Source organism: Alligator sinensis, unplaced genomic scaffold, assembly GCF_000455745.1.
Source record: "Alligator sinensis unplaced genomic scaffold, ASM45574v1 scaffold52_1, whole genome shotgun sequence".
In the NCBI taxonomy this organism is placed as follows: Eukaryota; Metazoa; Chordata; order Crocodylia; family Alligatoridae; genus Alligator; species Alligator sinensis.
In genome coordinates this window covers 1,807,880-1,827,396 of record NW_005842152.1, presented here as the reverse complement: position 1 = coordinate 1,827,396, position 19,517 = coordinate 1,807,880, and the positions used below count along the sequence as shown (strand labels likewise).

The 19,517-nt window shown below is 42.9% G+C and overlaps 1 protein-coding gene and 1 long non-coding RNA gene across 3 annotated transcripts in view; both read left to right on the top strand.

Annotated features, from left to right (window-relative positions):
• Positions 1-19,517, top strand: part of LOC106722298 — a 37,301-nt gene that overhangs the window by 10,699 nt on the left and 7,085 nt on the right. For both annotated transcript variants that reach the window (XR_003094502.1, XR_003094501.1), the window contains exon 2: positions 18,510-18,663. This is a non-coding gene — a long non-coding RNA (uncharacterized LOC106722298). The remainder of the gene's footprint in view (positions 1-18,509; positions 18,664-19,517) is intronic.
• The window catches only part of LOC102384201 (kelch repeat and BTB domain-containing protein 11), a 7,911-nt gene continuing 7,085 nt past the window's right edge, over positions 18,692-19,517 (top strand). Inside the window, 1 exon segment of the mRNA XM_025206344.1 lies at positions 18,692-19,517. This exon segment is cut by the window's right edge and continues 21 nt beyond it. Coding sequence (XP_025062129.1) covers positions 19,422-19,517 — 96 coding nt within the window. The 5' untranslated portion in view covers positions 18,692-19,421.

Genomic DNA, 19,517 nt, shown 5'->3' with positions numbered 1-19,517 from the left:
ACCCCCCCCCCCCCCCCCAAGATGTCTTGTAGGGACGTGTGAAGCGGCCCACAGGAAAAATAGTGGCAGGGAAATCATTGGTTTGGGGGCAGGCAGCCTGGCCCATTCCCCTTATCTCCCCCCTGCCGCCTCTGATGCCTGCTTCCATCCATACCTTTCTGCTTTACCTTTGTAGTTGCACTGACTCTGTCTGGCTTGGGGTATGGAACACGTTTCCAGGCCAGGCAATAGTGGCTTCAGCCCCAAGGGTCAGAGCTGGAGCCAGAGCTGCAGCAGTTCCTCCCCGCTGCTCTGTGCATCTCTTTCCCATGCTCCCCTGGCTCCATTTGCCCCTTTTCTGCACTCCCCCCTGTTTTGGGCTTCCTGGTACTGCCACTGCATTGTGTACCCCTTCGGTGTGTTCCCCATACTACCTCCACTGCCCTTTTTCTCTATTGTTCCCCCTCTATTATGCAACCCTTACCTATGCTCCCACCAGCACCATGCACCCTTTCCCCTGTGCAACCTTCTGCACTATGCACCTCCATCCCTGCACTCCACTTCCCCCTTGCCCTTTCCCTGTGCTCCCTTCACTGTCCGTATCCCTTCCCCTGCATTTTTCCCTGTCACCCTTTCCCCCGTGCTCCCCACAGCACCTCGCATCTCTTTTCCCTCACTCCTCCCCCTCCACTCACCCCCTTCTTGCCACAAGAAACACCCTGGCCCCATCCAAAACCTAGCAGCTGCTTGCCTGTCCCATACTTAAAACTAAAGCAAGGGGTTTCCTCCCATGCTGAATGGGGGAAAAGCCCTCATCTTAGATTTGAGAAAATACAGCACTTAGTTTTTTTTATTACTTCATGTCACTAGCAAGTTTCTCCTCATTGTTTCTTAGCCTGTCTTATTATGGTTTTGCATTTGATTAGCCAGAGTCTGCTTTTTTATTTTCCCCGTTAAGATTTGTCTTCCATCTTCTAAAAGAAGCCTTTTTTCTGTTTATTGCCTTTGCAACTCTGCCATTTAAATCACGCTGGTTTTCTTTTTTGTCCATGTTCCTTTTAATATGTATATTTTGACTTGCAGTATGGATTTGTTTTGTGCCTCCAATATGGTGTTCATAAGCAGTTCCCATGCTGTTTGCCAGTTCTACACCTCCTCAGGGCCCCCTTTTGGCTTTAGTCTAACTAGATTCCTCGTGTTGGTATAGTTTATCTTTTAAAGTTAAAGGCTACTGTGGTAGATATTCTTCTTATCTCCCCTCCTACATAAATGTCAAAACTAATTGCATCATGGTCACTATTGCTAAGAGGTTCAATAATGCTTACCCTTTGCATTAAATCCTGTGCACTACTTAGAACTGGGTCAAGAATAATTTAATTGCTCCCCAAAACAGTCTTATGTCAAAAAAACTGACCCCTGCATCTCAGCTTGGGGTTAGATTGATGCAGTCTATTTGTGGATAATTAAAGTTGCCCATTATTACTGTGTGGGTGCATCTATACATGCAATTATTGTGACTGAATAAACTGAAGAGCAAATTGTTCCACAGTAAACTACTCCTGGGCAGTGTATACACGTGTACCTGCGACAGCAGCAAACTGAGCCAGGAAGAAGCAGTTTGGATCAAGACTGTTTCTGCCCTGCTCTGTCCCCCTGCAGCAGCCAGGGGTGCTCCAGACTCCAGCTGCAGTTACCTGGGTGCCAGCCCAAGGCTGGCATAGGGTACAGGGGTCAACCCCTGGCTTTGGCTGATGGCAGTGGTGTTGCCTGCGGTCTGGGGGACATTCCTGGGCTGGCAGAAGGCATGGGGGTTCAGGCCTGGGCAGTGGGTGTCTGTGTTGGGCAGTGGAGGAGCTACCAGGACCACAGGGCTCCTGCAGCTATCAAGCCATGTGGCTAGGCAGCAGGTAGGGGTGCTGACCCTGCCTACTCTGACCCTGTTTTTTATCCCCATTATTTATCATTTCACTCTTGTAAGGTGTGTTGATCTGAACTGCGTGCTCTTCTATACCTGTCAGCTTTCTCCCACTTTTTTTAGTTTTATTTTATTTTCTTCCACTTTTTAGTTTAAAAGCTGCTCTGCCACCTTTTGAATGTTACACGCCAGCAGTTTGGTACCATTTTGGTTGTGGTGGAGACCATTCCTTCTGTACAGGCTTCCCATTCCAAAAGGTCCCCCAGTTCCTAAGAAACCTAAACCCTTCCTCCCTGTACCATCGTCTCGGCCACACATTGAAACTCTATAGCTGTGCCTTTCTACCTGGCCCCGTGCATGGCACTGGAAGCATTTCGGAGAATACTACCATGGGGGTACTGGACTTCAGCCTCCTAGATGCCCCTCGACCCTTCCAGTAGCTTACCTGTGGTGGACTTAGAATGTTCCCAATGCTAAAACCTCCTCTGGACATGGTGGGCAGGCCAAGTCGGTAGGCAAAGTCATTCAGTTGCTGTTATAACTGATTTTGTTTCTTCTGAACAGTCATTTATTTGCACCAGGGCTGATTCCAGGATAGGGTCTTATGTCCTCTCAGTGGTTCATTTAAATCAATTCAGGCAGCCATTAAATAGAAAAACCTAAACATTTGCTTTCACTCCCAGTCTCCATTAAAGTTCTCTTTTGCTCAAAACCTTATTAAATACATGTTTATTTTTCTGGTGTCCATGTAAATTAGTACAGTTTTTTCCAAGTCAAAGGACAGATGAAAAATTAACGTAGGGGACCTAAAGTGGGACATAGATAGGTTTTAAGCACCCAAGTCCAAAATTTCAACCCTGAAACATCCCAGTCAGCCATCACCCCCAGCTTTTTTATTTAAAAGCACCCAAGCTTCTGCATTTGCACAAGTCCAGAAACTTAATGTTTGAAGGGCAGAGCAGCTCAGCAACTGGGCCATGCCTAAGTCTGCTTGGGATATAGAAAGAAGCCATTCCTCTGTCTCTGCCTCCTGAGGGGTTTGATCCAGTGTCTGTGCTCTGAAAATGCTTATTGTATTTGTACTGGATCAGATTTCATGCAAAATGCCAGGGCAGCTGCTGTTTTCTTTTAAACACATCTGGAGGAGGAGGATTTCCCTCTTTTATTCAGTCAGTCAGTGGTTAGAGCAGTCGTGCAAGCTGTAGGAAGCCAAGGTTCATAGGGCATTCTGTTTGGAGATCTGGGATTGAATCCAGTCAGGCAGAAGAGGGAACTGGATGTAGTTCTCCAGGCCCCTGAGTGAGTGCTCTAATTATTAAGCTTCTATTAAAAAGGAGGAGAGCGCAGCAGCGGCTATTATTTGTTTTTGAAAGGAAGGATATAGGCACTGGTCTTAAGAACATTCAGGGCTATTAGGCCTGCAAAGAAGAACATGCGTGTTGGTAGAGAAGAGCAAGTTGCCTCTGAAGTGGAGGGGGTGAGGGAGAAATCTCTTGGCTAGCTTGAAATGATGCCTTGCCCAGTGTGTTTGCTTTAGGTGGTTTTCCACTCAGTGTGCTGTTCTTTTTGTGGAACACATTGAGAGGTGCCTAACTTTCCCTCTGGGGAGCCAGCATTTTATTTTCAGTAAGTTTCCCCCCTGCAGCACACACAGATTTTGCAGGCAGTGCTGGAGTTCAGGTTCCACAATCATGATTTTGGTAGGTTCCTGGGGATAGACATACTTTCAAAGTCTGGTGGTGCAGTGCTCGGCATTCCAGAACCAAACTGTTTCAGATCTGTCCCAAAGTCACTAGATGGGTAATAGAAATCTTGAGTTACTTTGTGCACATAATTATAACCTGGAGAATATTCTTACTACCGCAGATCTTGTATTTGAAAAACACCTATGCAAAACTATAGCAGAACTAACCTGAGTTATTGGAGAAGGAAAGAGATAACAGCTATGGACTGTTTTTCTTGGCCTCCATGAATTGGTTTGTGTGTAAACCAGTGATTCACTTCAGTGTCTCATAAGGGGAAAAAACAAATTTCTTTCTAAGTTTCAGATCCAGAATTTGGCTGAAAAGGGTGTTGCAGCTTACTTATTTATAGATGGCACGGAAATCAAATAAATAAAAATAGTGGTCACTAGGTTCAAAAAATACAAAGCATACAAGAATGAGAAGAACAACATACTTTAATCATAGAGCCGTGTATAATCTCTGCAGAACCTAACAGCTAATTAGCTGAGGGACCACCTGTAAACAATCAATTTGCTCTAAATTAGGGAGTATCTTTCATTTATAACTTTTATTATTACATCTTCCCTCTTAACAATATATACAAAAGTCAGTTCACACCAAAATCAGTTAACACCCATATACATAGAAGAAGTTACTAGTACTTCACTCTGTGGTGAGTTTTCACCCTCTCGTTCCTATTTGCCCTTTTCTGCAGTTTTTTTAACAAGTCTCTGCAGGCACCTACACATGTGCCTGATGCCTGCTCAGACATGTTCTAATTAGAATGCATTAGAACAGATTTGAGTAATTGATTAATCGAGTCTGCTGGAGCGTTCTAATTAGAAGGCTTCAGTAGCCTCAGAGTTGCATGTATTCAGTATCCTCGTGTTTCAAAATGGCATCAGGGCGCTTTAACTAAAGCTCATTATCCCTACCCACATCTTGAAGTGTGGGACACCGAATGCATAAGACACTGGGTGTTTTAATTGGAGCAGCTCCCAAGGGGCCTGCCTCCCCACCCCCATGTAGAGATGCCCTGTGAGTCTTTCAGGAGGTTTCACTTTCTTCTCAGACTGAGGTATCGGATCCAGTTTCTGATTTGTGCTTGGTGGGAAGCTTTCCCTTCAAGTCTTGATAGACTTGAGTACTAATACTGGGATTTGATTAACTTGCACTTTTGAACCTGTGCTTTGGCATGTAGTACAACGTTCAGTTACAGACCACTGACTTCTTTTTTCTGAATAATGGTATTTGCGTTCATATCCATAAGTGGATTTCTTCCTACAAGGATATGGGTGTTCGTGTGTTCTGGAACAGTTGGTTTCTTCCTAAAAAGACTGTCCAGATTTGGGTTGTGATGGCCAAGACGATCACCAGGAGGCACAAATGTTGTGTCTGCTTGTGCTGCCAGCACACATTTAACTAGATGCAGTTTCTCACAAGACCCAAAATTATTGTCTACAATGAACAAGGGATTTTCTACTGTATCTTTATAATGGGTGTTAGCAATGCATCTCCCTTTCATTGGTATATTTGTTACTTAATAACCAGTTATTTTGAAGTTTGTTGGACTCGCTTTTGTTCTCCATTTTAATATTTTTGTATTCATGCTCTGGTAAAATATTAACTCGAGTTCCAGTAATCAATTTAAATGAGCACACTGTTCCTTGCACTTCCACTGAAAAATCAAGTCCCGGTCCTTGATTTTTTTTTTTTTCCTTGGGTCTACCATATCTATAAGCAATTTCTTTTCCAGTATGCACTTGAGGTGTATGTGTTTGGGATCCACAGCAGCTGGCAAAATGATTCCTCTTGTTAAAACAGAGCTTTCCAAATGCAGCACAACATTTGGGACCATGTTGTCTTCTACACTTGCTGTCTGACTTATTTACTCTTCTTGCCAATGAAGCACTCCACCCTGCAATGTGACTTTTTCTGGCCACATTCTTTCATGTTCACTGCATTTGGTGCATTCAGTTCTGGGTCCTGGGCCTTCACAGTTTCTTCTGCGCATTTGGATAGTCTTTTCTAGGGACAAGTCTCCCTCACTTAGTAGCTCTTCTTGTAATGCAGTGTCTGCAATGCCACAAATAATTCTATAGCTAATCAGAGATTTGAGATTGTCAAATTCCCAAAAGCACAGTTTTTACTCACTCTTAGTTCAGTAACATAGTTTCTCCTGTTGTTTTTCCACACAGAAAAAAAAAATCAATTGGTGTCTTTCAGGAATCTCATTCTTTTTGGCATGTAGCACTTCTCAAATTTAGACAGTATCACAATTTCATATTTTGAATTTTTTCAAAGGTAAAAGCATTATAAACCACTAGGGCCTCCCCCCCACAATATGCAAGAAGTGAGATGCTTTGACTTCGTCACTTTTCTGCATCTGTGAGTGTGAGGTACCACTCAGACCCATCTCTGAATGCCCTCCTATTCTTTGCTATATTGCCCAACATAAAAAGAGCAGGTGAAGATTGTAATATTTTCATGACTAATTGTCCTTTTATTTACAGCTATAACTGTGTAGGAAGATCACTTTTAGAAGCCCTTGTCCTTCCACATGTTTGTGTTATTCTACTTGCTCTGACTTTCTTTTGAGTTATTTCTCATTCACTACTTCTGATACTCAGGTCTGATCATTAGGTTCAGCAACTATAGGCATACAAGAATGAGGAGAAGAACAAACTTCAATCATGGAGCAATGTGCAACCTCTGAAAACTCTTATTTAAGAATCATCTTTCAATTACCAACTTCCTTTAAATTAGGGAGTATCTCAGCTGCCTGCGGAGGGTTCGGGATTGAGAGTATGGTTGGGGGTAGAAAGGTAAGAAAGGTTTAACGAAAACACAACTATGCGTAGTAACAAGACAAACAATGACTGACAAGAATAACTTGTGTCAGCAACTTATAGGCAGTCCCCTCTGATGCCCGATATACAACAAGTTTCTCTTTCCACAAAGCTTAGCGAAGTCAGGCATCCCCGATCAGCGCTGTCCAAGAGGTACCAGGAAGCACCCTGGTATTCAGCCCTTGGGCTCCTCGAGATCCACGGGCCCCCTGATCCAGGTCAACAGCTAACTAATCCTTTTCACAGAGCTGTATCTTCCTTCAGAATGATTTCTGGATGTTTTAGCCAATTTGTAGCTTCTGAACAGTACTGATAACTTACAGCCACTCAGATTCATTTTTACTTCAGCTGTCTTTAGACTGACCAATAGCAGTACAAGCTTTGCATTCCTTTTAATAAGGTTAATTTTAACTACACCACAGGGCCTTACTACTTCAAGCTTTGTTAAATTTACTAGGCCTTATTTTATACACGGCCTTACTACATCTTAAACTTTAATTAGGCTCTTAGCAACAACATATAGCTTAATATCTAAACAAATACAGAAAAACACTTGGTCTAATCTTCATAGAGCCTACAGCCAAAACATTTATCACACAGACATAATTTCAGCGGTCACAAGGGGGTGTATTTAAATTATAGCTTTTCTTACTACATCATCCTCCCCCCAAAAGCTCAGGATAGCACGCACAAACAAGTAAAAAAAAAACCCCAACAGATTAAATAATAAAACAATAATCAAACAATTCCCCAAGGAATGTCAAAAGCTTAATTTAAACTGCTAAAAGCCTGCTTCTGAAAGATGGCCAGGTTCAGGCTCTTGTGGGCCTCAAAGAGGAGGTTCCAGAGCCGAGGAGCAACAACTGAGAATGACTTCCCATGTGTTTTAGTCAAGCAGACTTATTGCACACATGGTACTTGCAGTAGGTTGTTCTCAGCTGACCTTAAGAATCTTGATGGAACATAAGGGAGGAGGGTAGTCCCTTAGGTACATAGGATCCAGGCCATTTATAGCTTTATAGGTTAAGCATCTTGAATTGTGCTAGGAAAGCTACTAGAAGCCAGTGCGGATTCTGGAGCACTGAAGTTATGGGCTCCTCATGAACCACCTGCATGTTCTGCACAAGCTGCAGCTTCCTACCAGTTTTCAAGGGCAGCTCCACATAAAGCATATTGCAGTAGTCTGGCCTTGTTAAAAAAAGCATGGATGATGGTGGCCAGATCAGAAAGTGAAAGACAAATTTGCAGATTTTGTACCAGATGGAGCTGGTGGAAGTTGCTCCTAGCCACTGCTTCAATTTGATAATCCAGGTATAGCAAGAGATTCAGGAGCACCCCGAGGCTGTGGATTCAGGAACACTTCCAAGACATGAGGTCTGCTCATCACTTCTGTCTTGACTGAATTCACTTTCAGTTAGTTCACGCACATCTAGTTCTCAGTGGTACCCAGGCACCGGGTAAGAACACATACTGTATGATTGGGTTGGAGAAAAGGAGAGGGAGAGAGCTACGTGCCATCAGCATACTGGAGACACCTCATTCAAAATCTCTGCATGATTTTGCCCAGGGGCCTCAGATGCACATTGAGAGGTGACAAGTTGCAATCTTGGGAGACCCTACAGGAAAGGTCCCAAAGGGAGGACTTTGCACTTGCAGTTCATTACCCTCTGAAATTTTCTTTTCAGGAAACAAAATAACCGTTTGAAAATGTCCTCATTTATACCCACTAGGTTATGTAGACATGTTATCAACACTTCATGGTCAACTGTATCAAAGGCCACTGAAATCTAATAGGATCAATAGGGTATAATTTCTCAGGGGTGAAGAACATTGACCAAGGCCACAAACAGTCCCTGTACTATATTCAGAATGAAAGCAAGACTGAGGGATCTAGGGATCCAACAGCATTCAAGTACACCTGGAGTTGTCAGCTAACTACCTGTTTAATGGCCTTCAGAGGCTAGAGTTGCCACTGTAGCTGGCTGAAGAGACAATATCAAAAACTGTTTTTTGAGAAGGAACTGGACAATCACAGACTTAAAAATACCGGCACCTTCCCCTCCCAGAGGAAAGCATTGATAGCCAGTAGTGGCCCCAGTCTCCTCAATCTGGCTTTATAAGCCCAGATGGGCAGAGGCCCAGTTCACAACCGGTAAACTGAATCATCATCCCCCAGGCACTTTCCCCAAAAACAGTCTCTGTATCAGTGGGTGACAACAATGGAAATTGGTCCATACAAAACCAACAACTGAGGTTTGCTGGCCCTGAAGCTAAACTCTGAAGTTAAACTGGTGGTCCCAGGCTAGGTTTAATGCACCTGATTTTTGTCTGCAGAGCAGGTGGCATATCACGATTTCATTTTCTGAATGCTTTTGTATTAGGAACAAAACTTGTCTTTTTAGCCTAAGTTCCTAGGCTAAATTTAAGAAAAGCAGGATTTTATAGGTATTCCTGCCAAAAATATTTTTTTTTAGTAGCTTGACAGATTGTTTTTGTCAAGCATGTCTCTTGAATTCTGGTACTTTTTCAGAGTTCTAGATTCTGTAATATGTGTACTCTTTCTGGATATTTTCTTTCCTCTGTGTATTATTTCCTTTTCTAGGAGATAGCTCCAAAGAAAAGTTATTCCTCCCTGGGTGCATCTTCACTTGCACTTTAAAATGTGCAGTAGACTATTTTATTGTGCATTAAAGTGGCACACAAAAATCTGTGACATTACACGAATGTGCAGTAAAACAGTCTACTGCGCATTGTCACTAAAAAAGCATGCAAATGTGATACTATGCATTGGTGCAGCCTAATATACATTAATTTAGTACCTCCCATTGGAGGTACTACATTTAATGAATATTAGAAATGGTGCATTAATGCATCTGTGACATGCCCCCTAAGTACTTTTTGAAGAGTGCAAGTTGGAAGGAACTCAGTCAAATATTTTCCTTTGTAAGAATGTTTGTCTCTACTAATATAATAATTATTAAAACCTGCATTTTCTGTTATTCACTAGGACTATGCAATATCCTTTTGACTTTATGAAGCAGCCATAGGAGTATTTATTTATTTATTTATTTATTTTTTAATCATTAAGATTTTAACAATATTTCTAATACAAAACAGATCTCTGCCATTGCCCCTTCTTTTTCCTCCTCTGAATTTCTGAAGAGCTGATAACCATATGTTCCATGTGTGGCTCTAGTCAAGGAAGAACTTACTGTGAAAGTTTATTTTATTTTTATTTAGGCTGTTTGCATAAAACTTGGAGTTGTTAGATGGAAGAACTCATACCTCTAGTAAGACTTCTAAGAATAATACAACATGAGAGGTTATGAATAATTATATAAGCAACTTGAGAGTGGATACAAAACTGTAAGACACATCCTGTACCTAAGAAAAGATGATGAATTTCCATTATAATCCTAAATTTGACTACCCCTAACTTTCAAGGGGAAAAAGACCTCCCCTCCTTCTTCCTTAACTTTCTTATGTGCTCTGTCACTAGAGCAAATGTTTCCCCTAAAAGTTTAAGGTTAATCAGCCGAACAGTTACTAAGATAAATAACTTGAAAAAAAGTTATTTTCTTTTTCAAACTTTTGTTTGTTTGGAAACATTAACATTTGTGTCCACCTAATGTGAAGCAGTTTGCACAAAAACATCATATTTGTTTTACACATTCATTTTCAAGGAGCATCAGTGCACAGAACGATTTTAATAAGTCTGAAGAGAAAATTTAGGAGTTACAAATTAGATGCTAGATTTTGAATTTCTGGAAGTTGGATAAAGATTCTTGCAAATGCAGTTTCTTTGGAAAGGCTTGCAGAAGTTAAGTCATGTAGAGAATATCTGCAAAGTTTATTACTTTCTTGAGATGTGTAGAATGACATTTCCAAGCCATACTGGTGCAGTTATCATGGATCACACTTTCCATGAAAAATGAGCAGCTGAGATGGAGAAGTACTGTAGCTTAGAGGCCTTTTGCCATCTGACTGTCTTCAGATTAACACAGCTAACTAATAGGGCTGTGCGAAGCATTGGTTGCTGATTTCAATTTGGAGGAGATTTGGCCTGATTCGATGGCCGAATCTCTGAAACCAAATCAAATCAGGTGAACCATTCATCTCTCAGTATTGAATTGGAAGCTTCTGAATCTATTAGGAGAGATTTGACAATTCAGACATGGACAGAGCCTTGTGTGTTTTTTCTACATACCTCAACGTACCAGGCAGCTCGTGAATGCTTAGATGGTGGGGCAGATGGATTGTCCCATGGGAGTGCATGGGGGTCCCCAGCTCACTTGCTGGCTGACCCAGAAGTGGACCAGAAGCACTTCCGGTCTACTTCCAGGTCCAGAGCCAAGTGCACGGTGGACCCCCCCGCCCTCCCCAGCTTAGCGATCAGTCACCCTGGGTGCCCCCCCGGAACCAGGAGGCACCAGTTGCTGAGGTGGGGGGGGGGGGGAAGGGGCCCCCCCGTGCTCCGCAGCAGACCTGGAAGTAGACCAGAAGTGCTTCTGGTCCACTTCTGAGTCGGCCACCAAGTGTGCTGGGGACCCTCATGCGCCCCGTGGGATGATCCATCTGCCCCACCATCTCAGCATTCACGAGCTGCCTGGTACCTTGAGGTATGTAGAAAAAACACATAAGGCTCTGTTTCTGTATGAATCGTCGAATCTCTCCTAATAGATTCAGAGGCTTCTGATTCAATTCTGAGAGATTAATGGTTCACCTGATTTGATTTGGGTTCGGAGATTCGGCCACTGAATCGGGCTGAATCTCCTCCAAATCGAATCACAGAATGATAGAAAATTAGGAAGGGACCTCTGGAGATCATCTAGTCCAACCGCCTGCTCAAAGCAGGATCATCCGCAACTAGATCAACCCAGCCATGGCTTTATCTAACTGGATCTTTAAAACCTTCAAAGATGGAGATTCCACAACCTCTCTGGGTAACCTGTTCCAGTGTCTTACTACCCTCCTAGCCAGAAGGTTTTTTCTAATATCTCTAACTTAAACTTCCCTTGCGGCAGCTTGAGACCATTGCTTCTTGTTCTGTCATCTGCCACCACTGAGAACAGTCTTAGCTCCATTCTCTTTGGAATCACACTTCAGGTAGTGGAAGGCTGCTGTTGAATCACTTCTCAGTTTTCTCTTCTCCAGACTAAATAAGCCTAGTTCCCTTTCCTCGTCATGTTCCCCAACCTGGTAACCATTTTTGTTGCCCTCCATTGGACTCTCTGAAATTTGTTCCCCTCCTTTCTGTAGTGTGGGGACGGGAGGTGTGCAGAAACTGAACACAGTGCTCCAGATGTGGCATCAGCAGTGCTGAATAGAGGGGAAGAATCGCTTCCCTTGATCTGCTGGCAGCATTCCTACTACTGCAGCCCAGTATGCAATTAGCCTTCTTGGCAACAAGGGCACAGTGTTGGCTGATATTCAGCTTATTGTCTACTGTAAACCCCAGGTCCTTTTCAGCAGAGCAGTTGCCTAGCCAGTCAGTCCGCAGCCTGTATCAGTGCATGGGATTTGTTACATCCCAAGGTCACGACTTTGCACTTATTCTTATTGACTCTTATGATATTTCTTTTGGTCCAGTCCTCCAGTTTGTCTAGGTCACTCTGAATCCTAGCCCTAGCATCCACCATATCTATTACCCCCCCCAGCTTGGTGTCATCTACAGACTTGCTGAGGGTGCATTCTGTGTCATCTTCCAGGTTGTTGAAGATATTGAACAAAATAAGCCCCAGCACTGAGCCCTAGGGCACTCCGCTTGATGTCTAGGTATCAAGCCATTGATCACTACCCTTTGAGCCCGATGATCCAACCAGTTTTCAGTCCAACTCACAGCCCCTTCATCCAGCCCATACTTCCTTAGCTTGCTGCAAAAATGCTGTGGGAGACTGTATCAAAAGTCTTGCTTAAGTCAAGATATTTCATGTCCACTGTTCTCCCTGCATCCACAGAGCTAATCATCTCATCATAGAAGGCAATCAGGTTGGTCAGACATCTTGGTGAATCAGGCCCTTGATGAATCCACACTGACTGTTCCTAATTGCCTTCTTCTCCCCTGAGTGTTTAGAAATGGGTTCCTTGAGGACCTTATCCATGATTTTTTTCAGGGACCAAGGTGAGACTGACCAGTCTATAATTCTCTGGATCGCTTTTCTTGTTTCTTAAAGATGGGCATTATATTTGCACTTTTCCAATTGTCTAGGACCTGTCATAATCACCACTGCCCCTGGCAGTCCTTTCTCCTTAGTCTTGGAGGTCTCTCCATTATAGAATCAATGAACTCCTCATGGCAGAGGATGCTTCAGAGCCATGCCACCTCTTGCCTGCTCCCTGAGGGACGCCACCAAGAGGCACCATTTACATTACAGGTACTCCCCCACCTGGCTGTCTCTGGAAGGAAACTGCAAGCCGCAGTCTCCAGAGCACCAAACCAGGATCTGGGTGGAAGCTTTAATGGTGAGTGGACCTGCCTGGGCAGACACCTCACTGGTGCAAGCAGACAAAGAGCTGGCAGTGGCAGTAGCTCTGGGATTGTGACATCCTCCAGCAGTTTCTATGGATCTCCTAATCTGCTGGCTCTCTCTCTTTTCCTGTCCCCTTTCCAACAGACCTTTCCTAGCAAACTCCCCTGTAAGCTGGCCTGTTCACTGTTCCTTGGTCCCAAAAGGTTCCCTTTTCCCTGCTAACCTGGTTGTGCTCACCAAGGTTAGAGTGAAGGAAAGCAGGAGAGATTTCCAGGCAAACTTGCTAGCAAATTATCCCTTGCTCTGGACTCTAGTCAAACAAGGGGCTTAAGTATTGGCCAAACTGCTGAGCTTTAGCTGCTTACACTAAATATATGTAGGTTAATTACTCTTAATTAAATCTCTTTGCCCTTGATTCCTTACGTTCTTTTTTGGTTAGAATGATGTGGATTAATTCCACCCCCCCTCCCCGGCCGTCCTCCCTCCCCAACAGTTCCTCTGTTGGCTATTCCCATCCTTGTTCATTCTAGTTTTATTAAAGAAATGCAAAGAGCATATTTTCTCCTGAGCAGACCAGTTGGGATGATCTGTGATCTCCAAATAGCCGGTATCTAACTGCCAAATAGCTCCCATATTCCAGGGAAATTCTGTGCAGGGGCTTAAGCTGGCACAGCCAGATATATCAACCTCTTTCTGCTCCTCACACTGGCATTAGCAATAAAGAATGGAGTAAATAGCTTATGTATGCCCTCAGTATACAGCTGGTTTATGGTTCTTTAAGGACCATCACTATTTCATGTAAATTAGACTGGCTTATGTAGATTAAAGGTTGCACTAATTTATTCGGCATGGGTGAAAGTAGATTGTTTGCTTTCACCCATTGTTTGTGACCTAGAGAGCCAGAACTGGTTCCATGATTAATACTTGTACACATTTCTCTTTGGTACAGGGTCAAAGTTTAGCACACTACACACACACACACGCACATGTGAGAGAGAGGAACTAGAGTAAAAAAATAATTGGAAACATGTATCTAACTGGATGTTAAGAAAGGGTTGCTGGGTGACTTCAAACCAAGGAAATATTACCTCTAGCTTGTCACTATGGTCAGCTTTCTCTGTCAGGAAAAAAAACAAAAAACACTGCTTATTGTCTGTGTTTTTTTACTCAAGCTGTGTTTCTCAGCTTGCTAATACAGGGGCACATGTCCAGGACATTGAAAGCGTGTTACTGCCAAGTCTGGAGATATAGCTCATGTTTGTTGGCAGATCCTGTGTCCATTAAAATGCTCTCATTACATCACCCCAGACCAAACCCGTGATAATAAAAATTGGGTTGAGTCCATTTAATATAGCTTCTATATCGGAGTCTGCAGTCTACTAATGATCCAGGCCTATTGTTGTTGGCAAGAAATGCTAATGATACATGCTTCCCATTTGTTAAAATCATACTTGATTGAAGCCAGCCTGTCAGGACAGGAGTATAAGTGTTTTAAAAAATGAGAGTTATGAATTTTCTCTGCTATTAATTCTGTAATTCTTGACCATTTTGTTGCAACACTAATACATCCTCTTTCACTAATATATATTTGACATAATATGGATGTTTGATTCTAAATGCTAGAAGTGAAGGAAGGAACTCAGTATTATATTCCATCAATTATTTCTCAGTTTCTTCCTGTTTCATGTTTAACCTATGACCTTCATACTTGAGATCCATCATGTTCTCTTGATATTGGAAAGTTTCCATAGCTTCCCTAAATTGTTTCTCGTAATTATTTTTATATGATGTCAACACTTGGTTTTTAAGTAGACCAAGCCATATTTCCACTGAGATGACCACACTAGAGGCACCAGTTTGTGATCTACCAAATTCAACTTTGGTAGATATTGAAAGTTTAATGTATTTCTGCTGCGCCCTTTGCAACATAAAATGTATACTGTTTTCACTAAAGTCCTCCTTAGAGTCAGTACACATTTCAAAGTACTAATGGCAATTGGATAGAGTCTTCTTATTCTGTTTGTGTATGGAGAAGCTGGGAAATCCTATATCAATTTAGCAGCTCAAGATTTTAACTTCATACTGTTTATTAGGACAACCTGAGGTGCATCCTTTTTCTAAATATGGTTTCAGTACTGAGATCAACTTGCAAGCTAAAAACATGAGTAAATATGTGAAAAGTTTTGGGTTATTGTTCCTAAGCAGGAACAATAACCTGCAGGAGCAATCATCTTTTTCATGCTGTTTTCATGCTCCGAGTAAATGTAGGAATTTTTAGCCACTTGAACACAATATTTCAAGCTTTTTCTTGTATTTTTTTAATTTTTTTTCCATAGGTAGATAATTTTAACTTCTGTTTTCTCATTGCTGTCATTTATATGATCATGAATGTAATGTTGATTATATTCTTTTAATTCTTCCTTTTAATTTTTCCTTTATTTCTTCAACATAAACACCTAGTAGCAGATCCCTTGAAAGCGCAGACTGCAGGGAGTATAGCTCTCTGCTGTAACTCATGGCGCTTTGCAGGAATCGATCCCCTGGATCCAACTTATGCTTACTGTTGGTTCCCGGGGGTTGGGGAATTAAAGCAGTCTGGAGCAGCTGTGAGTCTGCAGCCACCCTCCCCTAGCCCCACCCCTATCCCCTCCCTGCTCTAGCACTGTCTTCAGAATAGGAGGGGAAAGAAGCAGAAGGAGCTCAGTCTAGGGGTTGCCTAGCCTGTGTTAGAGGTGGGGACGGGCCTGGGGCTCCAGTCCACCCTGCCCACACTCCAGGAGAGTCTGGGCACCCCCCAGGTGGAACTCCCTCCACTCCCTTCTACCTCTCCCATTATGAAGACAGAACCAGGAGCAGGGCCGGGCTGCATCAGCTCAGCCCTGCTCCCAGTGTACACTGACACAAGTTAATGAAGGTGCTTTGCTTTGGGGTGCCTTCATCTGAATGCTCATGTAATGAGGGTTCAGATTGTCATGGGACTGGGCCCTTTTCAGGTGCTCTGCAGCTGTGCCCTTCTGTAAGTGTGCTTCAGGGGCCTGATTGCATGACAAAATGTCCCTTGTGTCAGCTCCCTGAGTGTGACTCTATCCCGAGGTGATGAATCTGTTGAAATTAAAACTTGATTGATTTCCTTTTGCTGAGAATGAATGTAGGCCATGAAGAGAAGGTAGGAAGAGCTGGTCACAAAGGCAGGGTGTCTGGGGTCCTTGGAAGTATCTACCATTGAAAACTATAGACATAATTCATCCTCAAGGTATTAAGACTCATGGGGCACGTCCAGATAAGCATGGACATTTGTTTCCCCAGGGACAAGTAGCAGTGGCACACCTTGTTCCCGGGGAATGCCCATGCCATGCATGCTCTGGCATGTGGCAGGTGACCCCAGGTGGGGTAGGGGAGGCTGTGGTCAGCAACTGTGCTGGCCCCAGCAGTTTTACCTGGAGCCTGGGTGCCTCTTGAGGCTGCAGCCATGGCACAAAGCCTGGCTGGCAGCTGGAGTTTGACTCTGGCCAGCCAGGCTCCAGTTTTGGGCAGTGCGCACTGCTGCCACATGTGCCACCCCACTTTTTTTTGGCATTGGCATGGGATCTCCTGGGGTCAAAAACTCCCCCGTGCTAGAAAGTAGCGCATCTGTGCTAGTCTGGATACGCTCACAGAGTCTTAACAACTCAAGTGCTTACCCAAGCCCTAATGCACATGGCACATTAAAAAGGATGGTATAACAAGGGCTGGTATAATGGCACTCAGGGACCCCATGAAAAGGCAGAATTTACAGTATATATCAAACACAAAGTCTGTCATCATTTTAGACACTTGATCTGTATGCTATATGATAAAAGCTTGCCAAAACTTTCCTGGCAAAATCCAAGGGCTTAGCCTTTTAGAAAATTTTGACAGAACAATCTGTGGTCTTTGGCATTTTTAAAATGTCAGTTACAAAGCTTACTCTAGAATGAAGCTGACAATCAGGATTTTCAGGAAACCCTCAAACAGAAGCTATATATATCCTCCTGGCTCCACTGTGATATTTTAAGTGGAAAATAGCTACTTTGTGAATTTCGGAATATGAAGACTGAAAAATATATTCATTATATTAGATGCCCTATGTGTCTTGAACATGTCGCTGTATTTTACATGTATACCTCTATGCCACCTCTTCAGAATATTGGAAACCTAAGAAGCTGCAGCAATCCAGTGCCTCTTCCACTGGCTCCTCCAGTTGCTGTTGCTACTCCTAAGATTTGCCATGCATGGAAGAGAGTCATTGCAATCTAGGACTGGCACAGTCCAAGTTACAAAGAGTGCAGTGGGTCCCCTGGTAATACTCAGGGGAGTGAAGGAGTGTACATAATGTCTGGCTAAGCAGGGAGGAGAACAAAAGACCCATTGCTCTATTTCCAGGGACCTAGGGATCAGCAGGAGCAAACGCATTGTGTTTCTTTGTGGTTCAGATATTCACAAGAAATAAACCCACTGTTCATATACCATCCTTCTAAAAGGACCCAAATGCAAAAGTCCTCAGCAAGGACTTTGCAGAATAGAAACTCAGTTCTCAAGTCCTTACAAATAGTCATTCATATCTGTATCCATACAAGTTATCTCACTGAAGTGAGGAATGTCAGTTGGGGCTTGCAGGTTTCAATTCCACATTTGGGGCTTCTAGACAAAGCTGTGTTTGAGTAAAAAAACTTTAAGAGAGCATCTTAGAAAGTTTCATTTTAAAAAATGTTTTTGACCTCATAGCTGCAAAATTCCTGAGTTAGCTTAACACTTAAATCATTTTGTCTAGCAAGAGAACATGTGAAATGTTTTAGGCAGAAATTAGTATTTTTGATGAAAGTAGAAAGTGGGTCATATTGGAGTGGCAATGGAGAATGAATTGTAACTTTAGCTATGGGGTCACTATTGCAAATGCATATATTATTAAATTAAATGTATTTGGAAAACTTATTAATATGCTCTTACCATTCATCAGAATTTAAACTCGCCACCATGTAAAAATGTTATTAAAATTCTAAATTTTAAAGAACAGAAAGATTGATCTCCAATCTACAGCACTTCTACTGTAATCTGGAAAACCAATATGAGTTTCACTTATGGCCCAAAGACTTCAGTTTTCTAGTAAATCCTCAAGTATTGACCAAACTTCGGGTGCAGATCTGTATTTTCTGAATTTTTACCGGATTCTTACTCTTTATGAACAGAAGCCATGGGCATTTCCCAGCTGGGTCAGACTAGAACACTTCATGTATTATTACATCAACATAATGCACTGCACAGTTAATCCATGCCAGTTACGGACATACTAGTTAATAACTTTTTTTGACATGGTATCAAGTAATCCTCCAATATGCTTTTCTTTAAAAAAAAAAAAAAAAGATTGTGATTTTCATTAACATTACTTTAGTCAATTCCAGAATAAATTTTTAGGACACAGTTTCCCTCATTAAAGGAAAATGTTATGAGAGTTCAGCTTTCCCCAGGATAAGGCCTTGGGTGAAGAGATAAGGCAGCTAGACAGCAAACTGGTTTATTTTAAACTAACCAACTTTCTATCATTTCTTTTAAACAGGAGGAATAACAAATTTCTATAATCCTCTGTGAAACAGTGGACTGAAGAAACTACCTTGAAGTTCAAGTAAAGAAGTCTGTACCTCCAGGGACATCTTCAGTGATGGGGAATCTCATTCCAAAATTTATGGGTTATGCTAAAAGAGCTGCATAAGGTGAATAAATATTGGATTTAACAGTATTTCAGATGATCCGATCTTAAATGACTCCATTCCCTTGGTACCCAGTCCAGTCTGTTGAATAATCAGTATAAAAGGATGCCATATATCAGGTGGTGGGACAGCAGTTGGCAAACTGAACTTTGATGCCTCTTGCTGCACTTTCCAAGGCAAGAAAAAGTCCCACCATGGTCTTTGGATCAAGTTTGAGGAACTGAGACAACACAGTGAAATTTTCCAGCTTGGGGGCTGTATTAACTGGATTGGGAGATGCAGGAATGATATGTGAATCTAGGCAAATCAAAGGAAAGACACCTGTTAAAACCCAATACTGTTTGACTCCCTGAAGCACGTGTGCATCTTACTGAGGGGTGTGGGGGAGGAGGGGAAAGCAAGCTGAAAAAGACTAGTAAAAGATTAATTTGGGCCAGGAAAGAACCATAAACTTGTACTTACCCCAACAAATAGGGCACTTGAATGCACAGTCAGCACATGGAGCACCACCCAAGGGGATGATGGGAGAATAAGCTGCAGCGAGTAGATCCTGGGCACAGACATTCATTAGGGAGAGAGTCAAGGTCAATAGTTCAGCAGCGAGTGGCACAGAAGAGGCGCCCAGGGCTGCAACCCACGCCCAGATTGCTTGTGTGCCAGGAAGGGAAGTTGAGCAAGAAAGGCCTACAACGGCATTCAACCACAAAGATATACACAGGGGGCAGGGGAGGGAAGAGCTGCATCTAGCACTGGTTGCAGCCATGGAGAGCTCAGTGCTGTCCTGTGTCCTCTACCCAGGTGATGGGAGCCTTGGCACGGAGGGGCTGCGTGGGCAGGTGGAGCAGGCGCAGCCGCAA